This window comes from Schistocerca piceifrons, chromosome 11 (assembly GCF_021461385.2).
Source record: "Schistocerca piceifrons isolate TAMUIC-IGC-003096 chromosome 11, iqSchPice1.1, whole genome shotgun sequence".
Lineage (NCBI taxonomy): Eukaryota > Metazoa > Arthropoda > Insecta > Orthoptera > Acrididae > Schistocerca > Schistocerca piceifrons.
Genome location: NC_060148.1, coordinates 98,551,434 through 98,577,891, shown reverse-complemented (window position 1 = coordinate 98,577,891; position 26,458 = coordinate 98,551,434). Strand labels below are relative to the sequence as shown.

The 26,458-nt window shown below is 40.4% G+C and overlaps 1 protein-coding gene across 1 annotated transcript in view; it reads right to left on the bottom strand.

Moving 5' to 3' along the window:
• Positions 1 to 224: 224 nt before the first annotated feature.
• Positions 225 to 26,458, bottom strand: part of LOC124720339 — a 100,285-nt gene continuing 74,051 nt past the window's right edge. The window contains exon 3 of the mRNA XM_047245660.1: positions 225 to 656. Coding sequence (XP_047101616.1) covers positions 635 to 656 — 22 coding nt within the window. The 3' untranslated portion in view covers positions 225 to 634. The remainder of the gene's footprint in view (positions 657 to 26,458) is intronic.

Below are 26,458 nucleotides of genomic sequence, written 5' to 3'. Positions count from 1 at the left end.
GACCATAAATTACAGGAAAGCACTTTTCAAGACATTCATTGCTTCAGTTCTATCACATTGCATTTACCATAACTGTTTTGGGATTTTTACAGATAATTTCAACTTCCGCTGGGAATGCAGTACTTTATATGACATTGCACTTCAGTATCTGAGATCACCCAACACACTTGCGGATAACTCCCTCTGCCCCAGACAACAGCACTATAATATAGTATCCCGCTTCTTACAATTCACAACAAATAGCCGACTGCTGAACACAGCAAAAACTCTAGAAAAATTTCAAAATACCATTTGGTCACTTGGCAAGTGCACCAGTAACACAGCATCAGACGTGCGTTACATTAACCTGTGAATTTACCTAACACTTCTGGAAAACAACTTTCTCATTTGAGAAGATTCAGGTGTGCAATTTGTGAAACATACCGGAATACTTCTCCCATTTGTTGTGATAATTTTCAGTGGTAAGTTTCAGCTCAACCTGAGGATGAAACGCTCAACATCTGTCAAAGACTGATGCATTCTCTGTCTTCTTTCCACTGTTCAGAAAGTGCAGGTCCGTCACCATTCAGATATCTGTAGTCCATTACTTCTCTCTTCCATTAGAAAATACTTCTCTTCTCACTGCACAGCTGTCTCAGTTATCACCAAGCATAAAACTGTAAAAAATAGAAGCTATGTATTAGGAATTTAAAACAAATTTCACACAGGTGTTGTTATAACTGTTGTGAAACCATAACAAGCACTAACACTGTACAGAAAATGAGTACCGTATTTACTCGAATCTAAGCCGCACTTTTTTTCCGGTTTTTGTAATCCAAAAAACCGCCTGCGGCATAGAATCGAGTGCAAAGTAAGCGGAAGTTCTGAAAAATGTTGGTAGGTGCCGCCACAAGTGACTTCTGCCGTCGAATATAGGTAATGCTGCATAGGCATGCTTTGCAGGCACAAAGATAAATACTAGCGCCAACACCTCCGCGTTAGTAAATAAATTAAAAAAATAAGGGTGGAAGACGAGCCTTCTTCTCCGCCCCGAGTTTCGACCACTGCATTTTATACATTATCCAACGAAGTAAATACAAATTCCGTATTGTTCATCTTCGAATGTAGCAGCATTTCAATGTACTACGAAAATCCGACTGGCAAGACTGTTTGGGACGTTTGTCAATATGGCCAACCCCACGTTCTGAATTTTTTCCTACCTGTGAGAAGAGATGGTTGCTAATAGGAACTTTTATGAATTGTGAATCACATACAGTATTCTCTCCGACATAAGAACAATACGATTATAAACATTTTGCCGTGTATTCTTTCATGTTTGCTGCTATCTCATTTAAATCCTGCTTGCCTAATAAACTACGAAACTAGGGTGAGACAACAGCAAACGCGGAAGAATATACATATCATGTCATGTTTATATTCGTATTATTCTTATGCCTAATAGTGATACAGTCAGAAATGAAGCACGGCAATTGATTAGATTCTTAAATCTAAGATGACTCTAATTTCTGTGCAGAATGTAATGTACTGAAGAGGCGTCTGCAAAGATTTTCAAACGGAGAAAAATTTTCGCTAAACTCTCGTTTAGAACGTCTTCTATCAAAATCAGTCTATTATTTGGTTCTTGTTGATCATTATCAAAGAAAGCAGCAGTGTAAGTAACAACAAATAGCAGTCTCTTGCCGTTGTTTTGCTAATGAAATTATTCCTCTCTTTGTTTATTGCAAGTGGTGGTAGCGCGCACGAAAACAAGCCATGCCGCGAGCGGGGACAGGCCGTATACACTCATATTAGAATGCGACAAACAATTCGCGACACAGTACAGTAATGCATTTTCAGCTTAGAGTGACATAAACATCTACAACAAAGAGAACGGCACTTACCAGATCAAAGCAAAATAAGCAATCAATTCAAACCCGACGTGAAAAAGGAAAGGTACCCGTATAAATACGGACGGAGTGCGTGACGCGCAGCAATGGCTACCCAGTAAAGCTTAACTGCTAAGCTTACGACTCGGACCTACTGTAGCTGTATCGTCCGTCATTCATTCGACCTAAATTGTGTCTCATATTACAATGGACCAACTTTGTTTCGATTTGTAGGTGCGGCCTAAAACTTTTCTCCCCCCTTGAATTTCGAGTCTCAGATTTCAGGTGCGGCTTAGATTCGGGAAAATTTTTTTTTTCTTGTTTTCGAGTCTCATTTTTCAGGTGCGGCTTAGATTCGAGTGTGGCTTAAATTCGAGTAAATATGGTAGTACTGTAATAAGATAACACGCACGACATTCATTCTAGCTAGTTAAAAAACTTGCTTCATCAATGTGTTTGGTGGTGTCTGGTTTGAAGTAGCTCTCCTCACTACTCTATCCTGTGCAGGCTCCTACGTCTCTCTGTAACTGTTGCAGTCTACATCCGTCCGAACCTGCTAATTAGTCGGGCCTGCCGGTCTAGCAGTAAAGCACTCGAGTGGAAACCGAGAGCTCGTGGGGTTTAATCCTATTACAACCTCGGATTTTTCAGTACGCATTTTAAACTAGCCTTCACCTCTCAACGGTGTGACGAATCTCTGGCAATGACACCCGGTTCGGACTCAGCTTTAAACTGTAGGTCCCCTTTCCACAGTCGAATAACTAGGGTAGGTCACGGACATGGAAGCTGCCGAAGTGGTGTTTGATTGAAAGACTTGCAGCAGGCCACTGAGCCACACAAAGTTAACTGAGCCACACAAAATTATCATTATCTGCTTATTGTAGTCATGTGTTACATGCTATTTGGGCAAATAACATTTCACACTCCTCCTAGTACAAGGTAAGACGATCATGACAGAGTAACATTAAATAGGGAGTAAGTCATGGAATGTATACTGTGTGCGGGTGTTTGTTTTTGTACGTGAAGACACTAAATGAGAGGTGTGGATTACGAGGTAACAGCAAGACGCGTTGACAAACGGCTTTACCTGCCGTGGGAGGGGTCTTTTACGTTTTGGCGTCGCGGCTCCGCAGTGGCTCGACCGTCAAAGAACGACTGCACTCTCAGAGAAAGAAGACAAAAGACGAGACAGTTTTGTGACAAATGAAATATATTGTAATCTGGAATGCCACGTTGAGCCTTCGGTGTGTATGTCAAAGTTGTGTTCTACTCTAATTCATTAGTCACACTAATGGTCTGTACACCCAATGAAGAAAATCTAGGTCTGTAAAAGGAATGTGGTGGAAGGCTGCAGAACATGAAGACATTGAGCTTTTCCTCGGCTACACGTGGGGTTTCAGAGGCACTGATCAGCCGGATCTCTACTTCGAGAGAATCAACTACCGCACCGGATTAAACGAAAAAGATAAATATGTCAGATATTACGTCAGGTGACAGGTCTCGTGAAGCGTTCTGACTTGGCTTCGAGAACAAGGAGTGAGCCTGCAGCTACATAAAACCCTAAACCGACAAGAAAAACCCTAAGCCGACGAGAAAAACCCTAAGCCGACGAGAAAAACCCTTCAGTAGTCGAGTCTCGTTGTCCATCTACAATCTGCCTGCTCCCTCCCCAAACTAACTACTCTTTGATGCCACACGAAACATCTTACTGATGTACTTGTGGACTTCAGTGAGAAAGTTACACATTCTGGATAAAAACACCTTCAGTCACAATTTTTTCAAGTTTTATTAAATTACGACGGTGAATGAAAAGTAATGCCTCCACCTTTGTTAATCGGGTTTGGATGGGAATATTTTAATGAATCAAACACATAAATAATCCTTAGAATGTGATCTTTAATTACCAATATTCACTTTTCCACATAATCACTAGCAAATTGTCTACATTTCTGTCAATGATCAACAAGTTTACTGAAGCCGTCACGGAAGAAGTCGACACTCTGTTTCCGCAACCACAGTCTCACAGTTCTCTCAACATCTTCATCAGAAGCATAATGATGTCCCCGCAGATCGTCTTTCATTATAGAATACAGATGGAAATCAGACGGTGCTAAATCTGGACAGTATGGAGGATGCCGTACGGTGGTCAGATTCAGTCTCTGAAGTTCTGCTGTGGTGGCACGTGAAGTGTGTGGTTTGGCACTGTCATGCTGCAGAAAAACATTTCCCCTTTCCTTTCGGACCCTCGTTAGACGTCGTTTCAGAGTTCGCAGTGTTGTATGTAACGCTCTGAATTTATTGTTGTTCTACAATTGAGGAAATATAACACCATCTGCGTCCCAGAACTCTATGGCCACGATTTTTCCAGCTGAGGGCTGCGTCTCGAATTTATTTTTCTGGGGTGAGTCTTTGTGTCAATATTCCACAGACTGACGTTTTGTCTCTGGGTAGTAATGGTGTACCAAAGTTTTGTCTCCCGTCACAATTGAATGGAGAAAGACGTCACTTTCATTCTCGTAACGCGAGAGGAGTTCGTGGCAAATTTGAAGTCTGTGCGCTTTTGTTTCAGTAGTCAGCATCCGGGGTATCCATCGTGCACAGATCTTCCAATAGCCAAGGAAAGCAATAATGTGACCCACACATTCTAGTGAAATGCTGATTGTGCTTGCAATTTCTCTCAGAGTGATACGACGATCTTCCTGAATCAATCTGTCAACATTTTGCATGTGAAACTCGGTGGCTGCTGTCACGGGACGTCCAACTCTTTGTTTGTCGTGCAGGTCAGATGTTCCCACCTCAGCATCTTCAAACTTACTGGCCCAACGACGCACAGTACTCACATCCACATGGGGCTGATGACCTTAGTAGTTAAATCCCGTGCGATTTCACACACATTTGATTTCACATCAACACATTCACCATAAAGTACTTTCATTCTGTGCTGAATCAACTTTGGGGTGACAACTTCTGCTGAAGAATTCTATGACTACACGTTGCTTAAATCACACTGACCGACTGTCTGCACAGGGGGATACTTTACACTGTAACAACACAACTGTTCAATGCTACGGCTTCCCACCAACGGAAGCGGTACAGAAGAGGCTACAGAACAAGCCAGTACCTACCGCATACCAACGCTGCCAACTGTTGAAGAGTTATGAAGGTACAGGCATTACTTTTCAGTCAACCCTCATACACAAAGCGTTTCAGACCCTGTGGATCCATCTTCGGGTACAAATTGTCTAATACATAATTTACATTTGCTCTTCAATGATGTGAACATTTACCTGTTATGAGAAAGTCGGAAGTTAGATTTCGTATTTCATAAATGGAGCGCACAGAAATATGAGATCTCTTCAAAAAATTCCGGAACTTTGTCCACAATATTTTTCTACGCTTACGTTTACTTATTGTATATAATTGGAAGGAAAATCAGCATTGGCCGTATTTTGTTGTTTTATTGTCAGCAAAATCGATCTTCGGTCACTTAGTGACCGTCCTCAGTGCTGTAATATACAATTAAAATTGGTAGGCACTGAGGATGGTCACTAAGTAACCGAAAATCGATTTTGCTGACAATAAAACAACAAAATACGGCCAATGCTGATTTTCCTTCCAATTCTATCCACTATTTGGTCGTGGTGCACAAAACACACCACGGAGTTGCCAATAAATCAATTTACTTATTGTGCATGGTCTGCTTAAAAATATTCTCCTTCACTATCGATACATTCCTTCTAATGCTGTTTCCACTTCCGGTAGCAATCTTGGTACGTCTCTTGCTAGATCGCATGAAGCACCATCTGAGAATTTTCTTTTACCTCATCTGTTATTGCAAATCTTCACCCTTTCAGTGGGGTTTTCAACTTTGGAGGTAAAAAATAAATAAAATAAATAAATAAATAAAGGTGCACAGGTGTCAGCTCTGGAGCGCACGGAGGATGAGGCAGCACAGCAATTCCGTTTTTTTGTGCAATAGTCACAGCACTGACAGGAATGAATGTGCGGATGCGTTAATGTGATGCAAAAGCCAGCAATTGTCACCCCACATTTCAGGTTGTCTCCTCCTCACATTTTCTCACAAGCATCACAAAACGCCCCCATAGTACTATCTTAACAGTTTGTCCCTGTGGCAAGAATTCATGATGAACTAATCCTTCAAAGTCAGAGAAGACTAACAGCAAAGCTTTGACATTTGACTTGACCTGACGAGCTTATTTTGGTCTCTGAGAACCTTTCTCGACCCACTGTGAAGATTGAACCTCGGTGTCCACATCGTAACTGTAGACCCACACCTCATCGCGAATTGTGATTCTTTTAAGGGACATTCTTTCTCATTTGCACGATTCAAAAGCTATTTACGGATTGCGAGGCGAAGGTCTTTCTGGTCTCCGCGCGTGAGCCACGGGATGAACTCGGCTGCAACATGATGCATTCCGAGATGCTGCGTCAGTATTTCACCATGTGATCCAACTGAGATATTATTTTCTGCTGCACTCTCCCAGGCTGTCAGTCTTCAATTGGCACGCACAGTTTCGTTGACATTCTTGACACAAACATCGTCAACAGGCATCAAATGACTGACTGTGTCAGGTTGTGCCCTAAGGCACCTTAAACTTGTAATTGCTACCACCAGATAACTGGATTCTATATAAATGAAATAACTAACCACACACAGATCCAAAAACTTAGATTAAATTAGAATAGAACAGCATAGCAGATGGACATAAGGCAGTTACTCCATGTTCATTCAGAGATATTTGACCATAGTCAGTCAATCAGAAATAGGAAATCAGTATTCCAGTGACATGACATGTACTACCTAGATCCTTGAAGTTTGGAATGGCACTTGTGGTAGGATCTTACAATTTCTATCCTATCTTTTTTTCTCCTTCCCAATCAATCAATCTTATGGCAAATTCTTCTAATTTTGCAATCTAATGTTATTTTTTAAATTTTTGCCTGAAACTTCCAGGCACATTAAAGCCATGTACCAGACTGGATCCCAAACCCTGGGCCTCTGCCTTTTGCCGGCAAGTGCTCTACCGAGGAGATGAGGTGCCGACGGAATCAAAGCTGTGAGGACGGGTCATTAGTTGTGCTCGAGTAGCTCAGTCGGTAGAACGCTTGGCCGCGAAAGGCAAAGGTCACGGGTTTGAGTCCTTGTCGGCACACACCTTTAATCTATCAGAAGATATTTATCGGCACTTGCTCCATTGCAGAGTGAAAAATTCGTTCTCAAACTTTTTATTTAATTGTAAAATCATAAATATACACAAAGAAACAATAGAAATGTCTTTTGTACAACTTGTAAAAAACACGAGATGCAAAACGCAATCCATTTAGTTAGCTAGGCAATGGACCGTCACTAAAGATAAATATTAATGTTAAAAATAAAGTATTGGAGTGTACACTGTTGCTACATCCCGGTAAACACAATGGTGCTGCCACCGTGCCCACGTTACCAGTTTGGTTTGCTGAGAAATACATACATCTATATATTTACATACAAAGCTACACAAAATCAGGGTTGTCACAAGCTTCCCCAAGTCAAATTCCCTGATATTTCCCCGATTTCCAGACAAGTTTTAGCATTTTTACTTGACAAATTTTGGGATCTCAAGGGAAAGTTAAGACGTAAGTTTACGATTTGTCTTTGCAGCTACAGTACATGAACAACAGTGCAAACAAGGAAATATCCAAAAAAACTTGCAACGTGATGGCATTTTCTGATGTGAGCAAAAATCTTAAGTACTAACATCTATATATTTTGTAATGAACTGTTTTTAGATGGAGACAGCACGCCAAACGGTATGCGTGTTTCATGAAGACCGTCGACGATATTTCATTTCAATAAAACGAAACACATTTGGTGACAAAAATACTCATTTCCTTGGAGTTGCAAGTTCACTGATTTCAGAAATAACATAAAAAAGTAGGCTTCTTGAAAAAAGTGTATAAGGTGGAGAAGAATTGTGTAAACCAATGCTGTAGGTGACTGCCATTAAAATGTTGGTTCTATTTTCATTACAGTCTGTTATTACCCACTGTGGTACACCTATTATTTTACAGGTATTTTGTGATATTTCTTTCATGAAATAGAGGAGTACATAGCATACAGACCACCAGCGACTGACAATTTTTTTCTTCTTGTCGTCCATACTTTGTAACATATAAACTACACTACTGGCCATTAAAATTGCTACACTACGAAGATGATGTGCTACAGATGCGAAATTTAACCGACAGGAAGAAGATGCTGTGATATGCAAATGATTAGCTTTTCAGAGCATTCACACAAGGTTGGCACTGGTGGCGACACTACAACGTGCTGACATGAGGAAAGTTTCCAAGTGATTTCTCATACACAAACAGCAGTTGACCGGCGTTGCCTGGTGAAACGTCTTCGTGATGCCTCGTGTAAGGAGGACAAATGCGTACCATCACGTTTCTGACTTTGATAAAGGTCGAATTGTAGCCTATCGCGATTGCGGTTTATCGTATCGCGACATTGCTGCTCGCGTTGGTCGAGATCCAATGACTGTTAGCAAAATATGAATCTGTGGGTTCAAGAGGCTAAGACGGAATGCCATGCTGTATCCCAACGGCCTCGTATCACTAGCAGTCGAGATGACAGGCATCTTATCCGCATGGCTGTAACGGATCGTGCAGCCACGTCTCGATCCCTGAGTCAACAGATGGGGACGTCTGCAAGACAACAACCATCTGCACGAACAGTTCGACGACGTTTGCAGCAGCACGGACTTCAGCTCGGAGACCATGGCTGCTGTTACCATTGACACTGCATCACAGACTGGAGCACCTGTGATGGTGTAATCGATGACGAAACTGGGTGCACAAATGGCAAAACGTCATTTTTTCGGATGAATCCAGGTTCTGTTTACAGCATCATGATGGTCGGATCCGTGTTTGGCGACATCGCGGTAAGCCCACATTGGAAGCGTGTATTCGTCATCGCCATACTGGCGTATCACCCGGTGTGATGGTATGGAATGCCATCGGTTACACGTCTCGGTCATTTCTTGTTTGCATTGACGGCGATTTGAACAGAGGACGTTACTTTTCAGATGTGTTACGACCTGTGGCTCTACCCTTCATTCGATCCCTGCGAAACCATACATTTCAACAGGATAATGCACGACCGCATGTTGCAGGTCCTGTACTACGAGTCTTTCTGGATACAGAAAATGTTCGACTGCTGCCCTGGCCAGCACATTCTCCAGATCTCTCACCAACTGAAAACTTCTGGTCAATGGTGGCTGAGCAACTGGCTTGTCACAATACGCCAGTCAGTACTCTCGATGAACTGTGGTATCGTGTCGAAGCTGCATGGGCTGTTTGACTCAATGCCCAGGCGTATCAAGGCCGTTATTACGGCCAGAGGTGGTTGTTCCGGGTGCTGATTTCTCAGGATGGCACCCAAATTGCGTGAAAATGTAATCACATGTCAGTCCTAGTATAATATATTTGTCCAGTGAATACCCGTTTATCATCTGCATTTCTTCTTGGTGTAGCAATTTTAATTGCCAGTAGTATACTTTTGAAGTGCCAAAATGTACTAGAACAAATAAAATGTCTATAAAATGCCACACTATACAACAAACTTGCGGTGAGACAGTTGCAGTTCTGGAAATCCATTGCCTGTGTCCTCTGGCCTGATGAGCAGCACTGCAGTCCTGGGTCCAAGGATAAACCGTGAAAATCCGCTGCGTTATGCCACACAGAGAGATCCAGCCTGCGGGCAGGTCGGCAAGACTAAATCTGACGGGCAGAGCCTAGACATCAGTGGAAACCAAATGGCTACAGATCGGCAGGTCCGATCCGTTACAGATACCCGCAGAAACGGCGTGCAGTTTTGGCCCGTCACAGAAATCCACTCGTGTGGCCCCCTATTCGAGAGGCACAGATATCATCGTGATGAAATGAGGCCGCAGTGATCAGTCCAGGCAACAGGTAACTTGTTCAACTACTCTGAGGATCAATAATAAACTTATTGTAAGGGCAATTTCTGGGCACTCGGACGTGTAGAAAAGACAATCACACTCTCACAACTAAATTTTCAGCCACAGATTTTGTCAGCAAACGAGAGGGCACACACATTCACACAGTCACAACTGGTGCACACACGACCGCTGTCTCCGACCACTGCATCCACAGTCTCTGATAATTGGACCCGAACAAACCACTCCTTGCGCCTCCCTGCCTCTCGTCGGCAGCTACTAGGCTACTGCCGAGAAGTGGTGGCAGCCCTGACTGCAAGCTGAGGGGAGTGGTAGGAAGGAGAGAAGCAGCAGTAATGAGGGAGTTGGGAAGCAGCGTGTGCACTCAGCTGCATCCAGCCAGTGACGATGCACGATACCTCAGTAAACAAACCATTTCATCTACTGAGACAAAAACGAGATTTTTCCAGTCCCGTCCCCCCTTCAAAATTTCCCGTTTGTGTTTGAAATTCCCTGATTTCCACAACCTGTGGCCACCCTGAAAATATGATGTACAGCTCGGCTTTAGAAGTCGTTTGACAACTGAAAATGCTATATTCTCTTTTCTCTGTGAGGTACTGGAAGGGCTAAACAAAAAGTTTCGAACGCTTGGCGTATTTTTTGATTTAACAAAGGCATTTGACTGTGTCGATCTCACATTATTGCTCCAGAAGTTGGACCATTATGGAAAAAGGGGAGTAGCTCACAATTGGTTCACCTCTTACTTTAGCAACAGGCAGCAAAAGGTCATTATTCACAATGTTGAGAATGGCTGTGATGTGGGGTCTGAGTGGGGTACTGTCAAGGGGGGGGGGTGCCCCAGGGATCAGTGTTGGGGCCGCTCCTGTTCCTTATTTATATAAAGGATATACCCTCTAGTATTATGGGTAACTCTAAAATATTTCTGTTTGCTGATGACACTAGCCTGGTAGTAAAGGATGTTTTGTGCAACATTGACTCGGTTTCAAGTAGTGCAGTACATGACCTCAGTTCATGGCTTGTAGAAAATAAACTAATGTTAAATCACAGTAAGACTCAGTTTTTACAGTTTATAACACACAATTCAACAAAACCTGACGTTTTAATCTCACAGAACGGGCATATGATTAGTGAAACTGAGCAGTTCAAATTCCTAGGTGTCGTGGAAAGCCCACGTTCAGGATCTTGTTCGAAGACTTAATACTGCCATTTTCATTTTCACTATTCGAACGGTATCGAAAGTGAATGATACTTCGACACGTAAATTAGTCTACTTTACTTATTTTCATTCACTTATGTCATATGGTATTATGTTTTGGGGTAACTCTTCCCATTCTAGAAGGATACTTTTGGCTCAGAAACAGGCGGTTCGGGCAATAAGTGGTGTGAGTTCACGAACCTCTTGTCGACCTCTGTTCATGAGTCTGGGTATTTTGACATTGGCCTCTCAATATGTATATTCCTTATTGTCGTTTCTTGTTACCAATATTAGTTTATTTCCAACAATAAGCAGCTTTCACTCCGTTAATACTCGGCAGAAATCAAACCTCTATTTGGATCGGACTTCCTTAACTCTTGTGCAAAAAGGTGTGCAGTATACTGCTGCATCCATTTTCAATAAGCTGCCACTCGAATTCAAAAATTTTAGCAGTAATCCACGCACTTTCAAATTGAAACTGAAGAGTTTCATCATGGGTCACTCCTTCCATTCTGTCGAGGAGTTCCTTGAAAAATTGAGCTGATTCTCATTCTATAGCTGATACCGTTTGCTTAAACTTATGGACTGTTCTTGCAGGTTCATGAACATTTATTTTTATCTGTTATTACTTTTATGTTGTAAGTTCATGTACTGACACGTTCCATGAACTTGGAGATTTGCTCCTCAATTTGGTCCTACAGAACTTGATGTGTAAATAAATAAATAAATAAATAACAATATGCAAGGAACAGAGCTTATTGCACCTGCTGTTAGTGTATTGGAGGGGCGGCTCCCAAAACCGACTGTTGAATATGCAATATTTTGGTGTCTTGGAATGACATTATAAACTATTCTTGTGCATTCTTGTTCTAAAGATGCTGTAGGTGACTGCCATTAAAATGTTGGTTCTATTTTCATTACAGTCTGTTATTACCCACTGCGGTACACCTATTATTTTACAGGTATTTTGTGATGTTTCTTTCGTGAAATATAGGAGTACATAGCATACAGACCACCAGCGACTGACAATTTTTTTCTTCTTGTCGTCCATACTTTGTAACGTATAAACTACTTTTGAAGTGCCAAAATGTACTACAACAAATAAAATGTCTATAAAATACCACACTATACAAGTATACTATATTTTTTCGAGAGGATGCTACACAGAGTTGCACGGCTTCTGGAAAAATTATGGTTGGAGTTTCCCTCACTTTCAGCCATTTGCAGTACCAGCACAGAAAGGCCATTTTGGCTGATGTTACAAGACCAGATCAGTCAATCATCCAGACTTTTGCATCTGCAACAACTGAAAAGGCTGTTGCCTCTCTTCAGGAATGACATGTTTGTCTGGCCTCACAATAGATAGCCCCCCATTGCTGAGGCACGCAAGCCACCCCACCAATGGTAAAGTCTGTGTTTCATCAATACTGAAGTACCAAATATTGTGCCTACATGCGAAGTAGAATAATCACCTCAGCAGACATTGTTCTCATGGAAATGCTGACCAGAAAGTTACCACATGCCACGACTGAATGACCAACAAGTAGTGTGGGAGAGGAGTTGTGAGTACGTTTTAGGATGCAGCCAGAACATTTGGCCACGTACAGACACTGTCTCCGATTCTGGCTTCCAGCTAAGTACGACATACAGCCAAGTCTTAGTACCGTGTTGATAAGTCACAACTCCGTGAGAAAAATGTTATATTTGGATTTAAAATTGCACCCACATAAAACGCTGTCGGTTCCGCAGATGAAAAACAGGGGCTTACAAAAATAAGGAGACTTTGCAAAGCGATCTATGAAGAAGACTCAAATACAATAGCGGTTTTGAGCAAAGAGGCACAGTATCACTTAAATACAACAGTTAATACACAAAACTCTTCACTGCCCACATGCCTTACTCCTGGTGGAATCGGACCAAGTTTTTTGAGGACAATGGCATAATAGTGTCATAGAACTCCAAATGTTAAGTGGAGGTGCTGTACACGTTGCTTCTGCCAGAATTGCAGAGACTATAGATAAACATGAGAAGTATTTGTTTTGGACAGCACAGTGCCACATCGCATACTGTAAGTGATTCTGTGGTAGTTGTGCACAATATTTTCCGTGGACATCTCATTTCACGTTTCGGTGATGTCCGAGATCACCAGAGTTGTCCACTTGTGACTTCCTTGAGGAGGTATTTTAAACAGCATGTCTGTATCAACAAACTGTAAAGTTTCATGGAGTTGAAAGCTGCTATTAAAGAAGATGTGTTTTTGACCTGATTGACCAATACGTATCCACCTCAGTTATGAGTAACTTCTTGCTGAAAATTCTATTGGAGAGAATGTGTGTCACTTGGATGACATAATATTTTCTAGTTACCATGTCAGTCAAAAGGAAGCTGTGAACCATTGCTTTTGTACAAATGGATTCATTTTCTTAACAATCAACATACTACTGTTCATTTGAAAACCACATGTTTGCTGTAGTTCAACCTGTACAGACTCTGTGATCAAAAGTGTCTGGACACCTCCAAAAACATACATTTTTCATATTAGGTGCTGTGCTGCCACCTACTACCAGGTACTCCATATCAGCAACCTCAGTAGTCATTAGACATCATCAGAGAGCAGAATGGATCCCCCGCGGAACTCACGGACTTCGGACGTGGTCAGCTGATTGGGTTTCACTTGTGTCATACATCTGTGCTTGAGATTTCCACACTTCTAAACATCCCTAGGTCCACTGTTTCTGATGTGATAGTGAAGTGGAAATATGAAGGGACACGTACATCACAAAAGTGTACAGGCCGACCTCTTCTGTTGACTAACAAGAAACCGCCAACGGTTGAAGAGGGTTGTAACGTGTAATAGGCAGACATCTATCCAGACCATCACATAGGACTTCCAAAATGCATCAGGATCCACTGCAAGTACTATGACAGTTAGGCAGGAGATGGAAAAACTTTGATTTCATGGTCTAGCAGCTGCTCATAAGCCACACATCACACTTGTAAATGCCAAACGACACCTCGTTTGGTGTAAGAAGCGTAAACATTGGATGACTGAAGAGTGGAAAAGTGTTGTGTGGAGTGACAAATCATGGTACACATTGTAAGTAGGCTGTTTATGTTTTCTTTATGTAAGTAGGCTGTTTAGGTTTTTTATTGGTAACGCCACCTCTGTATGAAAATCACTGGCTGTGCTGTGTGCAGTCTGTGGCTGCTTTGCATTGTTGTAATACTCGCCATTGTAGTGTTAGGCAGCTGGCTGTGAACAGCGCGTAGTGTTGCGCAGTTGGAGGTGAGCCGCCAGCAGTGGTGGATGTGGGGAGAGAGATGGCGGAGATTTGTAATTTGTCATGAACTGCTATATTTATATATGATGATATCAAGGTAAATACATTGTTCGTTCTCTATTAATATCTTTCATTTGCTAACTATCCCTATCAGTAGTTAGTGCCTTCCATAGTTTGAATCTTCTATTTAGCTGGCAGTAGTGGCGCTCGCTGTATTGCAGTAGTTTGAGCAGCAAAGATTTTTGTGAGGTAAGTGATTTGTGAAAGGTATAGTTTAATGTTTGCCAGGGCCATTCTTTTGTAGGGAATTTTGAAAGTCAGATTGCGTTGCGCTAACAAAATATTGTGTGTCAGGTTAAGCACAGTCCTGTAAAATTGTTCAAAGGGGACGTTACATATGTCGACCCTTAGCCAAGGATACCTCACTGGAGTCTTCTGATTTTTTTCTTGTAGTTTGTGTATTTAGTGTAGCTTTTGTTTATTGCTAGCGCGTAATTATAGAGAGAATCTCCTTTGTAGTTGCAGTCTTTCATTGCTGCACAGTAAAACAGTTGTGGCATGCATGTAGATTTGCACCAAGTATTTCGCAGCTGCAATTAACTAGATATTATTTTCAGTGCTATGTTAATGTGTTGTCTTATTTTTGCTATTCAAATTGTGCTTTTCTGTGTTATCGTGTGAAATATTGTGACAATAATGGCGTGTGAAAAACGTAACACTCGGCTCCAAAGTAAACTGAGAAACGACAGTGAAGACGAAAGCAATGTGTTAGCGCCACTGTGTAATGAGTTAACTAATGTTCAAAGTAGTAATTTGGTAACTGTGCATAGGGAAATGGAGTGGGCGTCAAACAATGGCGTAGACAGTCAAACAGATAGTGAACAGGGAAGCATTATCGATCGATCGGTCGGCAACAGCTCGCCTCAGGAATCCGAAATGACAGAACACAATACTGCAATGAAACAAACCCTGTCCTTTCCTTTTGTGTTATCCCACTATATGTTTGTGTACCCTTGTGTATTTGTTTTCTTCCTGTCTCTGTGTAGTTTCATAGAATTTTTTCTTCTTTTAATATTAAGCTACATTCACTATGATGAGGAATACTGTTATCCTCGAATATAATTGGCATTAATAATATGTTATTTACTTTGTAAAGATATTAGACATTATTCATTCTGTTTAAATGCTCATGTGTGAAGTTGATGTTTCGCAAGTTATTCTGATCTTCTATGTATGTACTCATGTCGTAATTCCACTGATGTATATGTCTATTTCTATTCTTTTGTAACGCCTGTTTTACTACAAATGTTATCTGTATTGTTATGTTCTTTAATGATGTATTTTGTACCTTTGTTATTGTATTCTTCTGTTATAAAATTGTAATTGTCACCAGTTCATGATATTATTAACTTGTAAGTTCCATTTCACTGCACACGTTTCTGTTGGTCATAGTATATGGACAATATGTGAGAAGTAGGGACTGATAGTGTTTGCACGTGTGTTGGTAATTCAGCAAGGGACTGGATAACAGCATTGCTGGTTCTAAGGACAATTAAAAGAAAAACTTTCTGAGTGCACAAGTGGTGGTTTATGGACTTGCTATATTCTCTGCAAGAATCTTCGATGGTGATTGTGCACCTGCACAGTCGCAACGGATGGCTGCTGGCCGTCTCTACCAGGACTACAGTGGGTCTGCACCTCTGGTGGCCCACCAGTACCATTATCTCTACAAGGACTACAGTGGGTCTGCATCTATGATGACCTACCAACGCCATTATTTCTACAAGGACTGCAGTGGGTCTGCACCTCTGGTGGCCCACCAATACCACAATCTCTACCAGGACTCCAGTGGGTCTGCTCTGTGATGACCTACCTACCAATATTCTTCCTAACTCTAGACTACCACGATAAATATTTTGTAAGACTGTACGAGGTTTCACTTTTGGAATAACATGCCTCTTTGAGAGAAAATGTCACCCAACACCTACCTAACCGACAAATGATGTTTGTATGATGTGAGAGTATTTTTAGTAGTCAAGAGATTAGCTTAGAAATGACTGCTGTTTCAAAGTTTGTTCTTATGTGTGCACGTACACGGTTTTGGTAGACACAGCACGTCTGCAAAGCACAATGACAGTTGCAGCTTTACTGTGGGCTTCTAGTATGATAAAAAAATTATTATTATTATTACGTTAAATATATTTCAATTCCCTCAATTTAAATCTGTATTTCATACTAGAATGCCGTGTTCCCAGTTTGGCACAGCTTTGCCACAGGACACACGAAAGCGGTCGAAGACGTCCGTCTTCTGGTCGGCTCCTGATCGTTGTCAGAAGGAGGCTAGTTTCTGATTACGCAAAGACTTCTATTATTTGGAAAACAACAACCCGGATTTCTTTACGTAATCAGTATGAATTTTATAATTACCTAAGGGACCTTTAACAATGAATAGAAAAAAAAATTGCTTTTCCAAATGAAATCATTAATAAATGGGGCAGCTATGAGTTGTATAGAAGACAAGGAGCGGCCTTCTGTCTACGACCAGGATGCCGCAGTATTCTCTGCTGTAGTAAAGGCTGTTTGACATTTATAAAAATAATATGGCACGGAGGATAAAAAAAGTATAAAGGAAAAGAACAGAATAAGAAGTCTGGTAAACACTAAATATATTCAAACAATTCTCACTAGCAAATTAGGGCTTATTTATAAACAATACAACTTACATAATTACTTTTCTAACAGTATGGTGCATTCAGATTTCAGCCTGTCCTGTGCTGTCTCCTTGGTTCACGTTTTTTTTTTTTTTTTCACAAATTATAGTCACTACTTTTCTCCTTTCGTTGAAGACAATTCTTGCACTGTTCAACACCTCTGATAACAATAACTTGCTGATTTACAGTTTCGAACATGAATTACTTTAATTTTATTAATTAATAATGTTGTCTGCACGCTAGCAAGACCGCTCACTTTTTTTTTAACTTAAAGTCGACCTCCTTTACGTTTTCACATAACAAGCAGAAGCACATTAAAAATCTGAAGATCTACAAACTTTTTTACTGTCATCTTTTATTTAGATCGAAGCGGAACGACAGTTCAGCTTCTGTTAAAATGTTTCTTTGACTGCGCAATCGATGTATTAGCACCCGCGCTAGATGCGCATCTTTACAGTTATGTAAATTATACAAAACAAATGTCTTTCAAAGGGTACTCAAAGCTTTCATAGGACGGAAATACCAATAATATTACATCGCTTCCCGCGTGAGGAGTAATGAGTCTGAAAGATCATTGCGACTCACGCGCAATCGTAATATTATTGGATTCACGTACTTAGTGAATGAAGTATTTAAGGATCTCTCCTTGTAGGGAGCAAAACATACATGACATAAGGCACATAGAATTATATACGTTTCACACTAAGTCGTCAAAACCAATCACAGTTGCTTGATGATTAACAAACTTGGTTGTAGCATGATGCCATCATAAGTGTTCAAGGATTTAACATAGGTTCCTTTTCTGCGTGTTCTCAAGAATTACTCTCATTCAGTCAATTGAAACATTGAATTACTAACATAGATACGAGTACAAATTAAATACACATACAGATACATATGTACATAAATACTGACAATAAGAAAAAAAATTCTATTACAGTATTGGTGCATTTCCGCCAATTTTGAACAGAACATAAAAATTTTATCAGTCTTTCTCGTAGCGACATCACTCTTCACTTTGTAGTTGGTTACCTGTCACTTTTCACTGCACTAAAACTGGGAATCACCTTTTCACATTCTGGTGGAAAAACACTGGGAATTTCACTATGTGAAGGGGGAAGTGATATTTCTTGACTCGACGATCCATCGGGTCATGTCGGGAATCAGGAAAGTTGATGTCTGGTTCAATGACGAATGAGTCAGTTTGGTGGCTGTCTTAATCTCATTCCAATTCATGTTTCAGCACATGAAAATACAAAAAAAAAAATCTGTATTAGGACTTGCTCATTAACTAGCATCTTAATCTAAGGAAATATAGAGTAAGAATTTAAGACAATAAAAATTACTACATAGACTATGTACATATACATTGTATATTATTCATATTTTGTGTCTAGGTTTTATGTTCTTTCGTTAGCAAATATTAGCAAAACACGTTTCGTCTTGTACAGGTCATTCTTAAGCAATGTATTTAGCAATATTGCCGTAGCAATTTTCATAGTTAAGGAAAAGTCATCATTAGTGTCCTTTTAATGTAAATATAGTAAAATCGTGCGTAGTTTATCAACGTTTTATTATTTTTATGTCCATTTTCATCTCAAATCTGGAGCACGTTTGAGCCCGTTATGGAGAGGAATGGTTATTGTTGAGTGTGAGCCAGCGAGCAGTCATTGAATGTTGCCACAGTGCTTCACAGTCACGTGGTAACGAACTGGCGGTTTGACAGCGTTGGCAGTCCGCGTCCCGTACGAGGCAGATAGTTCTGTGGCTGCCACCCCTTTTTTTTGTCTTTTTTTTTTTTTTTTTTTTGTTGAATCGTGGGTACTGGAGCAGCTCGTCAAGGCGACATGGTCAACCTGGACGGTAAATTGACTGCACCAGCGACGAAGAACAGTCATCGATGAAAATGGCTACTGTCACCTATTTCAGTGAGTACAATAGCTTGTCTATCCTTTGACTGATAGTCACTGTATCGTCGTTACAACGTGAGAATACTTGTAATGCTACTTCACACGCGGAACATCACTCGTGTCCATAAGTTTATTACTGTTTTGATTCACACAAGGGATAACTAGTTTTTCGTGTCCATACATGTGTCAAATTACGATTTTACACACGTGTCCTTTATTTTGTCACTGAGTCACACGCAGCAATCCATACGTGTCCATATAGGTGTCTCTGTACCACAGAGTAGCACAGGTAATGCTAAAATTACTTATCATGAAAGGATCATTTACAAAATATACATAGTTTTTTTTTTGTTTACTGTCCAAGACCTAACGAAAAAACGTGTTTGCTATTCTGAATGGTGCTTCTGAAGCACGTTTGATTTTATATATATTTTAAATCTGATTCTTCTCCTTTTCTTATTGTTCTATAACAGCCCTATTTTTTGTTCATTTATTCGGTTACATCAATAATCAGTAAAATATACCCATTTTGGCGTGCCGAACAGTTCACGTTCAAAACTTCATCTAACAGAAATCGGGAAAATTATTCCTATTTCCTAGGATGCTTTTGTTCACAGCAAATCAGATTTACATCACGTTTCGATAAGTAACTGCAGGTACGCATTAACCAACGAGCCACGATCGTCAATACACACAATATACACACGTCAAGTCTTCTGAACCAATTTCCAAATTTCTTCCCCTACCGGGTAGGGTAGAAAGGTAAGAATGCTAAAGAAGAAAACTACAATAGGATAGTGCAAGGAAATAAAAGATACGAAGATAGATAATAGGTGAAATAATCAGTTGAGCAAATTCATTCTTCGGCTCCACCGTTTTTAGTGTCATCCACGTGGCATAACTTGACTTCAGTATTAAAATGTCGCACAAATCCGCTTCCAAAGCATCTTCAAATATATCTCAAAATCACGGCATGCGGACATAGCAGAAGAATATAAGCAGATTATCTCAGTCCTCAACTAGGTGTCTTAATATCGAAGGTTTCTGTATAATACTCGTGACATAGGAATAGTCTCTCTAAGTTTCTCCAATACAGGACCTAATTATTATTATAAATGCAAATTTCTTAACTGGTTGACTCATAGTAATAAATAAATTAAAGTTGCTCTCCAGTTGCGGGTACCATTATTCATTTCTTTGTACATTAACTATATGTTGCTGCTTATACTCGGTGTAATCTACAGTTTACAATGTATCACTTTTGCATCGTACATGGTTCTAGCGACTTAAAATATCAGTCCTTTGAGGGCTTAACTTAGGTTAATACTTCACATATACGGACATTCTGGTCTGAATGAGGGATTTAAAGAAAAGCTTTACTACTTGGTAAAAAGGAGATTTGCCATAACTTAAAACTAAAGCAGCAGGTGGCACTTTGGCACATCCCTTACTCAATTCAACGACTGCAGTCTTCTCTTGCTCAAGAAACTTAAAACTATCTTAAAACTAAAGTAAATCTTATTTTCCAAATACGTAGAGTACCTTCTTCAATCAGTTCATATCTTTCAAGCTCCATCATTACTTTGTGTCCACCTCACCCAAATGATTACGTCACCTGCAGAATACATGTACATGCGGTTGACTCACGTACTTTCTAAACAGATCACACTCTTGTTTCAAGTTGCAGCTTAACATAATAAATGATATTTTTTTAATGTTTTTCATGGTACTTCTTTAGGTCTACATGGTGGTAAAGTCCTTTTATTCGTCCACTAACTGGATCTGCCAACACGTAACAACCAATATGTGGCTTCCTGACTATAACAAACGGTCCTTCGTATAGGTGTTGCCACTTACGATTTTTACGTAAGATGAGAGATGGTTTGAAGTGTGTCCTCAGAGGAACACGCTCGTTCAGGCGATACGACAGAACTTTATTGACATGCTTGTCAAATGCCTTTTTTCTTAAATTGGCATGAGTTGTGAGAGAGATCAGGGCTTGTCTTAACTTATTATCTAGGTTGACTTCTGAACCTTGTATCTTGGGGATTGGATCAGTCCATTAATTGCTTTCCTTTTGCCTGGAGATTAGTTCTGAAGGTATGAAATCGGTAGAAGTGTGCTTTTAGTTTTCCGCATGTTCACTAGATTGAATTTCGCTCACAATTACCTTTGAAGTACCGGGCGGTAAGCTCGGTACGAAGTTTGCTTCCGTATTCCACCTAAGTTGCGAGCTATTTGTCGGAATTTCAGTCGAGATGGTGTGTGTTGGCGGGTTTGTTCGGGCATAATAGATGCGAGAATTTTGAGGTTCGTGATTTTGACTTTGATAGTTGGTAAAAGGTGGAGGACTATTCCTAAAGTTTGGAGCATACTGTTGTTTGTATTGCTTGGAAGGATCTGGAGGATTTCTCCCTTGAGAACAGTGCTGGAATCTAGGCTGGTTACCATACTGCTGTTGACTGTTGGTGTTAATCCAACGTCCTTTTCCATTGAAATTATTATTATTTTGGCGATCGTTATTGTAGTGATAGCGATCATTGTAATTAACTGGTGAATTACCGTATTGCTGTTGTGTTGTCTGGTATATGGGGTGGTACCTGTTTTGATCCTGGAATTTATGTTTCTGCTTCCCGTTACGGCGATAGTAGTTGTTATTATCGCACGGAACGTCTTGTCCTTTACTGTTGTTGGGTTGGTATGACATACCTGAGTCTGCGCCTACACCGTGCGGCTGTGTAGTGTGCGGGCCAAGATTACAATTACTCCGCGCACTAGCACGCACGTCTTCTTGAATCATGTCAAGGTTGTCAAGTACTGACAGAAAAGCCTCCGTGTCGTCGTCACTGACATTTACTAACTTCTCCCTGATTGATACCGGTAGCTTTGACTTAAGGATCATAATTACGTCCGTCGTGGAAATGGGCGTGTCCCAATATTGTATTTTTCGCAGGTATTTCTCGAAGTACCTACGGAGACCAGCACTTCTCGTATTAAATGGTTCAGCATTATATACCTCCTTTCTAAGGCGTTGTTGTATGCCTGAACTCCAGAATTTGTTCAGAAATTGCTTTTCGAAGTCAGCGTAATTATTACATCTGTCAATTACTTCTGTTCCCCAGACAGAACCCTCTCCTTGAATGTAACCTACTATAAAGCGCATACGTTGCTTGTCATCCCAGCTCTCAGGAAAAACACCATTAAATGACTTCAGAAAAACCATTGGGTGGATGTTGCGTTTCTCTGGCAGAAAAGGCTGGAATACGCGGTGCTTGAGAACGCTTTCTTCTTTCATGAGCTCGACAAGAGTTACTTGATCATTCTGGTTGCGTACTAGCGGATTCTTACTGCTGTGACCATGTACAAGTGGAGAGAATTTTACACGAGACATAGGATTATTATTGTATTCATGTTCTGAAGAAAGCAAGTGTGAATGCTCACTTCTATTGTCATTAGGAAAATCATTGACTTGTTGTTTCAACTGCTCAATTTCCTCAGTGAGGTGTCGTTTCCACTCGGGAAGATCTCGGTGAAAAACTCTACGAATCTCTCCTAATTCAGTGAGAATCGTATCTCCTGATGTACCTGGAGCAGCTAAAACTTCAACTGTGGCTGACTTAACGGCTTCCTTTAAGTCGTGTTGAACCTTGTTTTCTATATACTATTCCTTGGTCTTGACCCATTCTACAAATTCTTTTCCTATCGTGGAACGTACGTTTGCTGCAGCATCATTCACCTTCTTTTCAATGTTTATTTCGGATAGCGCCTGTGTCAGGTCATTGACCTGGCCTTGCAGAGTGACGACATTGTCTGCAAGCTTGTTTACTTTAGCTCCGACCTCAATGGATTTTTTTGAAACTTCTGTTGTAACTGCCTGGCAACTTTCGATTTGTACTTTAATGTCTTTGTGCACGTTACCTACTGTGCTCTCACATGCATCTACCTTCTGCAGAATACCTTCTATCCTTTCATTAACTTTAGTACTTAATTCCGAGATATATTCCACCGTGACTGTCCTTATTCTTGCCTCTAAGTTGGCATCAATATTATCTAACCTATTTTTCATTGTACCAATCATGGTATTTAGGTCAAACCATTTTTGTTCCCTTTCTTTTCTATCTCGTTGTTTTTGTAATTTATAAGCTTCCCTTTCCCGTTTCTCCTGTTCTCTATCACGTTGTTTTTGTAATTTATAAGCTTCCCTTTCCAGTTTCTCCTGTTCTCTTTCTTGAAAAAAAATTCTCATCATTTCAACCATCGAATTTTCTCCCGCTTGCTGTGACGATGATTGCTGTGACGATACGTCACGCACAACATCATCGTCTGCCGTTCTCTCCATTTGCGAATCGGGTCTGCCTGATCCCGTTCGCGAACGTAGTGGGTATGACTTGACAACAGTGTCATCAACGTCATCCACACTGTTTGTCGGCTTGCCTCTGTCATCTGACATGTTTATTTTCAAGTTTGTGACGTAACTGCTCAAAGAAATCTTTGGCAGCACGCTGATCGTCAACTCTCAGATGCGCACACTGCGACGCTTCCTGATAGTCAAACGTCACACCGCGGTAGGTGACAATTGCCGAGCTATACCGGGTAGAAGACAAGATGGCACCTAACTTTGAAAATAAGTGACAAACACCTACTAGACACTGAATCCTGCTATTATGGCATCCATCTTGTGTTCTTAACCGTAGCAACAATGAAGATGCTCATAATACTAACAAATAAACTTTGCATGAAGAGATGATCAGAAATGAATTCTAACTATGTAAATAAGCAATTCTGCAAGGAAATAACAGCGATAGGATAAAATAATGCAGTAAGGAAAGAAATTCCGGAAATCAGTTTTTTTATGCAAGACGCGAGATTTTATGCGTAATGAAAACCGTACTTACATCAGTCGTTTTGTGCAATGCTGTTACTTTTCAAAAAAATTTTTTTTTTTTTTATACTTCCACGGTTTTGTTCAGTACTTCATTTACGGCTTCTCGATGTCCACCGGATGATGTCATGAAACAATAACAGAACAGATTAAAAAAAATTTTTTATCATGTCCCTGTTCGGTCGCCACATCTAGTATGATAAAAAAAAATATTATTTTATTTGGTTAAATATATCTCAATTCTTTCAATTTAAATCGGTATTTCATACTAGAATGCCGTGTTCCCAGTTTGGCACAGCTTTGCCACAGGACACACGAAAGCGGTCGAAGACGTCCGTCTTCTGGTCGGCTCCTGATCGTTGTCAGAAGGAGGCTAGTTTCTGATTACGCAAAGACTTCTATTATTTGGAAAACAACAACCCGGATTTCTTTACGTAATCAGTATGAATTTTATAATTACCTAAGGGACCTTTAACAATGAATAGTAAAAAAAAATTACTTTTCCAAATGAAATCATTAATAAATGGGGCAGCTATGAGTTGTATAGAAGACAAGGAGCGGCCTTCTGTCTACGACCAGGATGCCGCAGTATTCTCTGCTGTAGTAAAGGCTGTTTGACATTTATAAAAATAATATGGCACGGAGGATAAAAAAAGTATAAAGGAAAAGAACAGAATAAGAAGTCTGGTAAACACTAAATATATTCAAACAATTCTCACTAGCAAATTAGGGCTTATTTATAAACAATACAACTTACATAATTACTTTTCTAACAGTATGGTGCGATCAGATTTCAGCCTGTCCTGTGCTGTCTCCTTGGTTCACGTTTTTCTTTTTTTTTTTCACAAATTATAGTCACTACTTTTCTCCTTTCGTTGAAGACAATTCTTGCACTGTTCAACACCTCTGATAACAATAACTTGCTGATTTACAGTTTCGAACATGAATTACTTTAATTTTATTAATTAATAATGTTGTCTGCACGCTAGCAAGACCGCTCACTTTTTTTTTAACTTAAAGTCGACCTCCTTTACGTTTTCACATAACAAGCAGAAGCACATTAAAAATCTGAAGATCTACAAACTTTTTTACTGTCATCTTTTATTTAGATCGAAGCGGAACGACAGTTCAGCTTCTGTTAAAATGTTTCTTTGACTGCGCAATCGATGTATTAGCGCCCGCGCTAGATGCGCATCTTTACAGTTATGTAAATTATACAAAACAAATGTCTTTCAAAGGGTACTCAAAGCTTTCATAGGACGGAAATACCAATAATATTACAGGCTGCAGTAGATATTGGTTTTATGGGTTATTTTGTGCTGTAGTGTCCTGACTTGAAGATGCGACATGTGCCACGGAACAGTACTGTGACAATGGGAGTGACATCATGGAGAAAAAGAGAGTCGGGATTTAAGAAAATTTTACAGCTTCCACCACAGGAGAAGTTGCAGGGGAGAAGGGGTCCAGAGCACAGAAGGGAACATGTAACAAACAACATGAGAAAAAGGGTAAATGGCTACTCACTGCAAAGATGTTCCTCTGAGTTGCAGCAGGCACAATGAAAAAACTGTTACATATTATAGCTTTGGGCCAAATACTTCATCAGCAAAGAAAACATACGCGCACAAGCGTGCGCACGTGCACGGCCACCTACCCACACCCACCCACCCACCCACCCACACACACACACACACACACACACACACACACACACACACACACACACACACACACAAATCAAACATGCAAGCAAAGGCTTCAGCAGAAAGCAGTAATGTGTAACTGTGCCTATCTGCTACTCAACAGATCATCTTTACAGTGACCAGCAAACTATCCTTTTCCTAATATTGTTGCTATTGAAACCTGGAGTTTCCACTGTTTGAAAATATAACATAGTTATCCTGTATGTTAAATCGAGAAGAGAGAGCTCACAATATAAAAATAATGGAAACCATAATCCAAATATGCACGTGCTATGAACCTAGGGATCCCTTTACCCTCGGAAGTAAGGATAACATTGGAATTTCAATCCCCCACCTCCCCAGTAGAATGTCTTGAATCAGATACCTAACTGGGTGAGAGAGAAAGTATGTCCCCCCCCACCCACCCTCCCTATCCCATTCCCTCTCCTCCCCTAAAAGATCAAAAGTAGTCACAACAGCACAAACTACCCTTGGCCTAAAAATGACAACTGCTCTAGCAAGTGGGTCTCCATTCAATGCTTGCAGATGAAAATATATATTAAAAAAATGAATAAAAAAATCAATAGCTTGCATCTTAAACAAGAAAAGAACTGGAAACAACATCAACTGTATACAACAGGTACCCACAAGTTTAGAACGAATAGCTTTCCTTGATTCAGGAGGATACTGAAGAGGAGAGGGACAAAAAATGGACATAAGAAAGAGAAAGCAACTTGGGGAGAAGATGAAGTACTGGGCAAAAAAAATACAAAACAAAGGAACTGAAGTTCCTGCATGGTCCCAGAACAGTACAAAAATAAACCTCACGAATGAAATAGACAAGACAAATTTTGGCCTTGCCAGTCATAGAGCTAAATTATGATTTCCTAGAGAAACTGAATCCCACTTTGCAACCTACTCCAGTGATGGCAGGTTCTATAAAGTTAAAG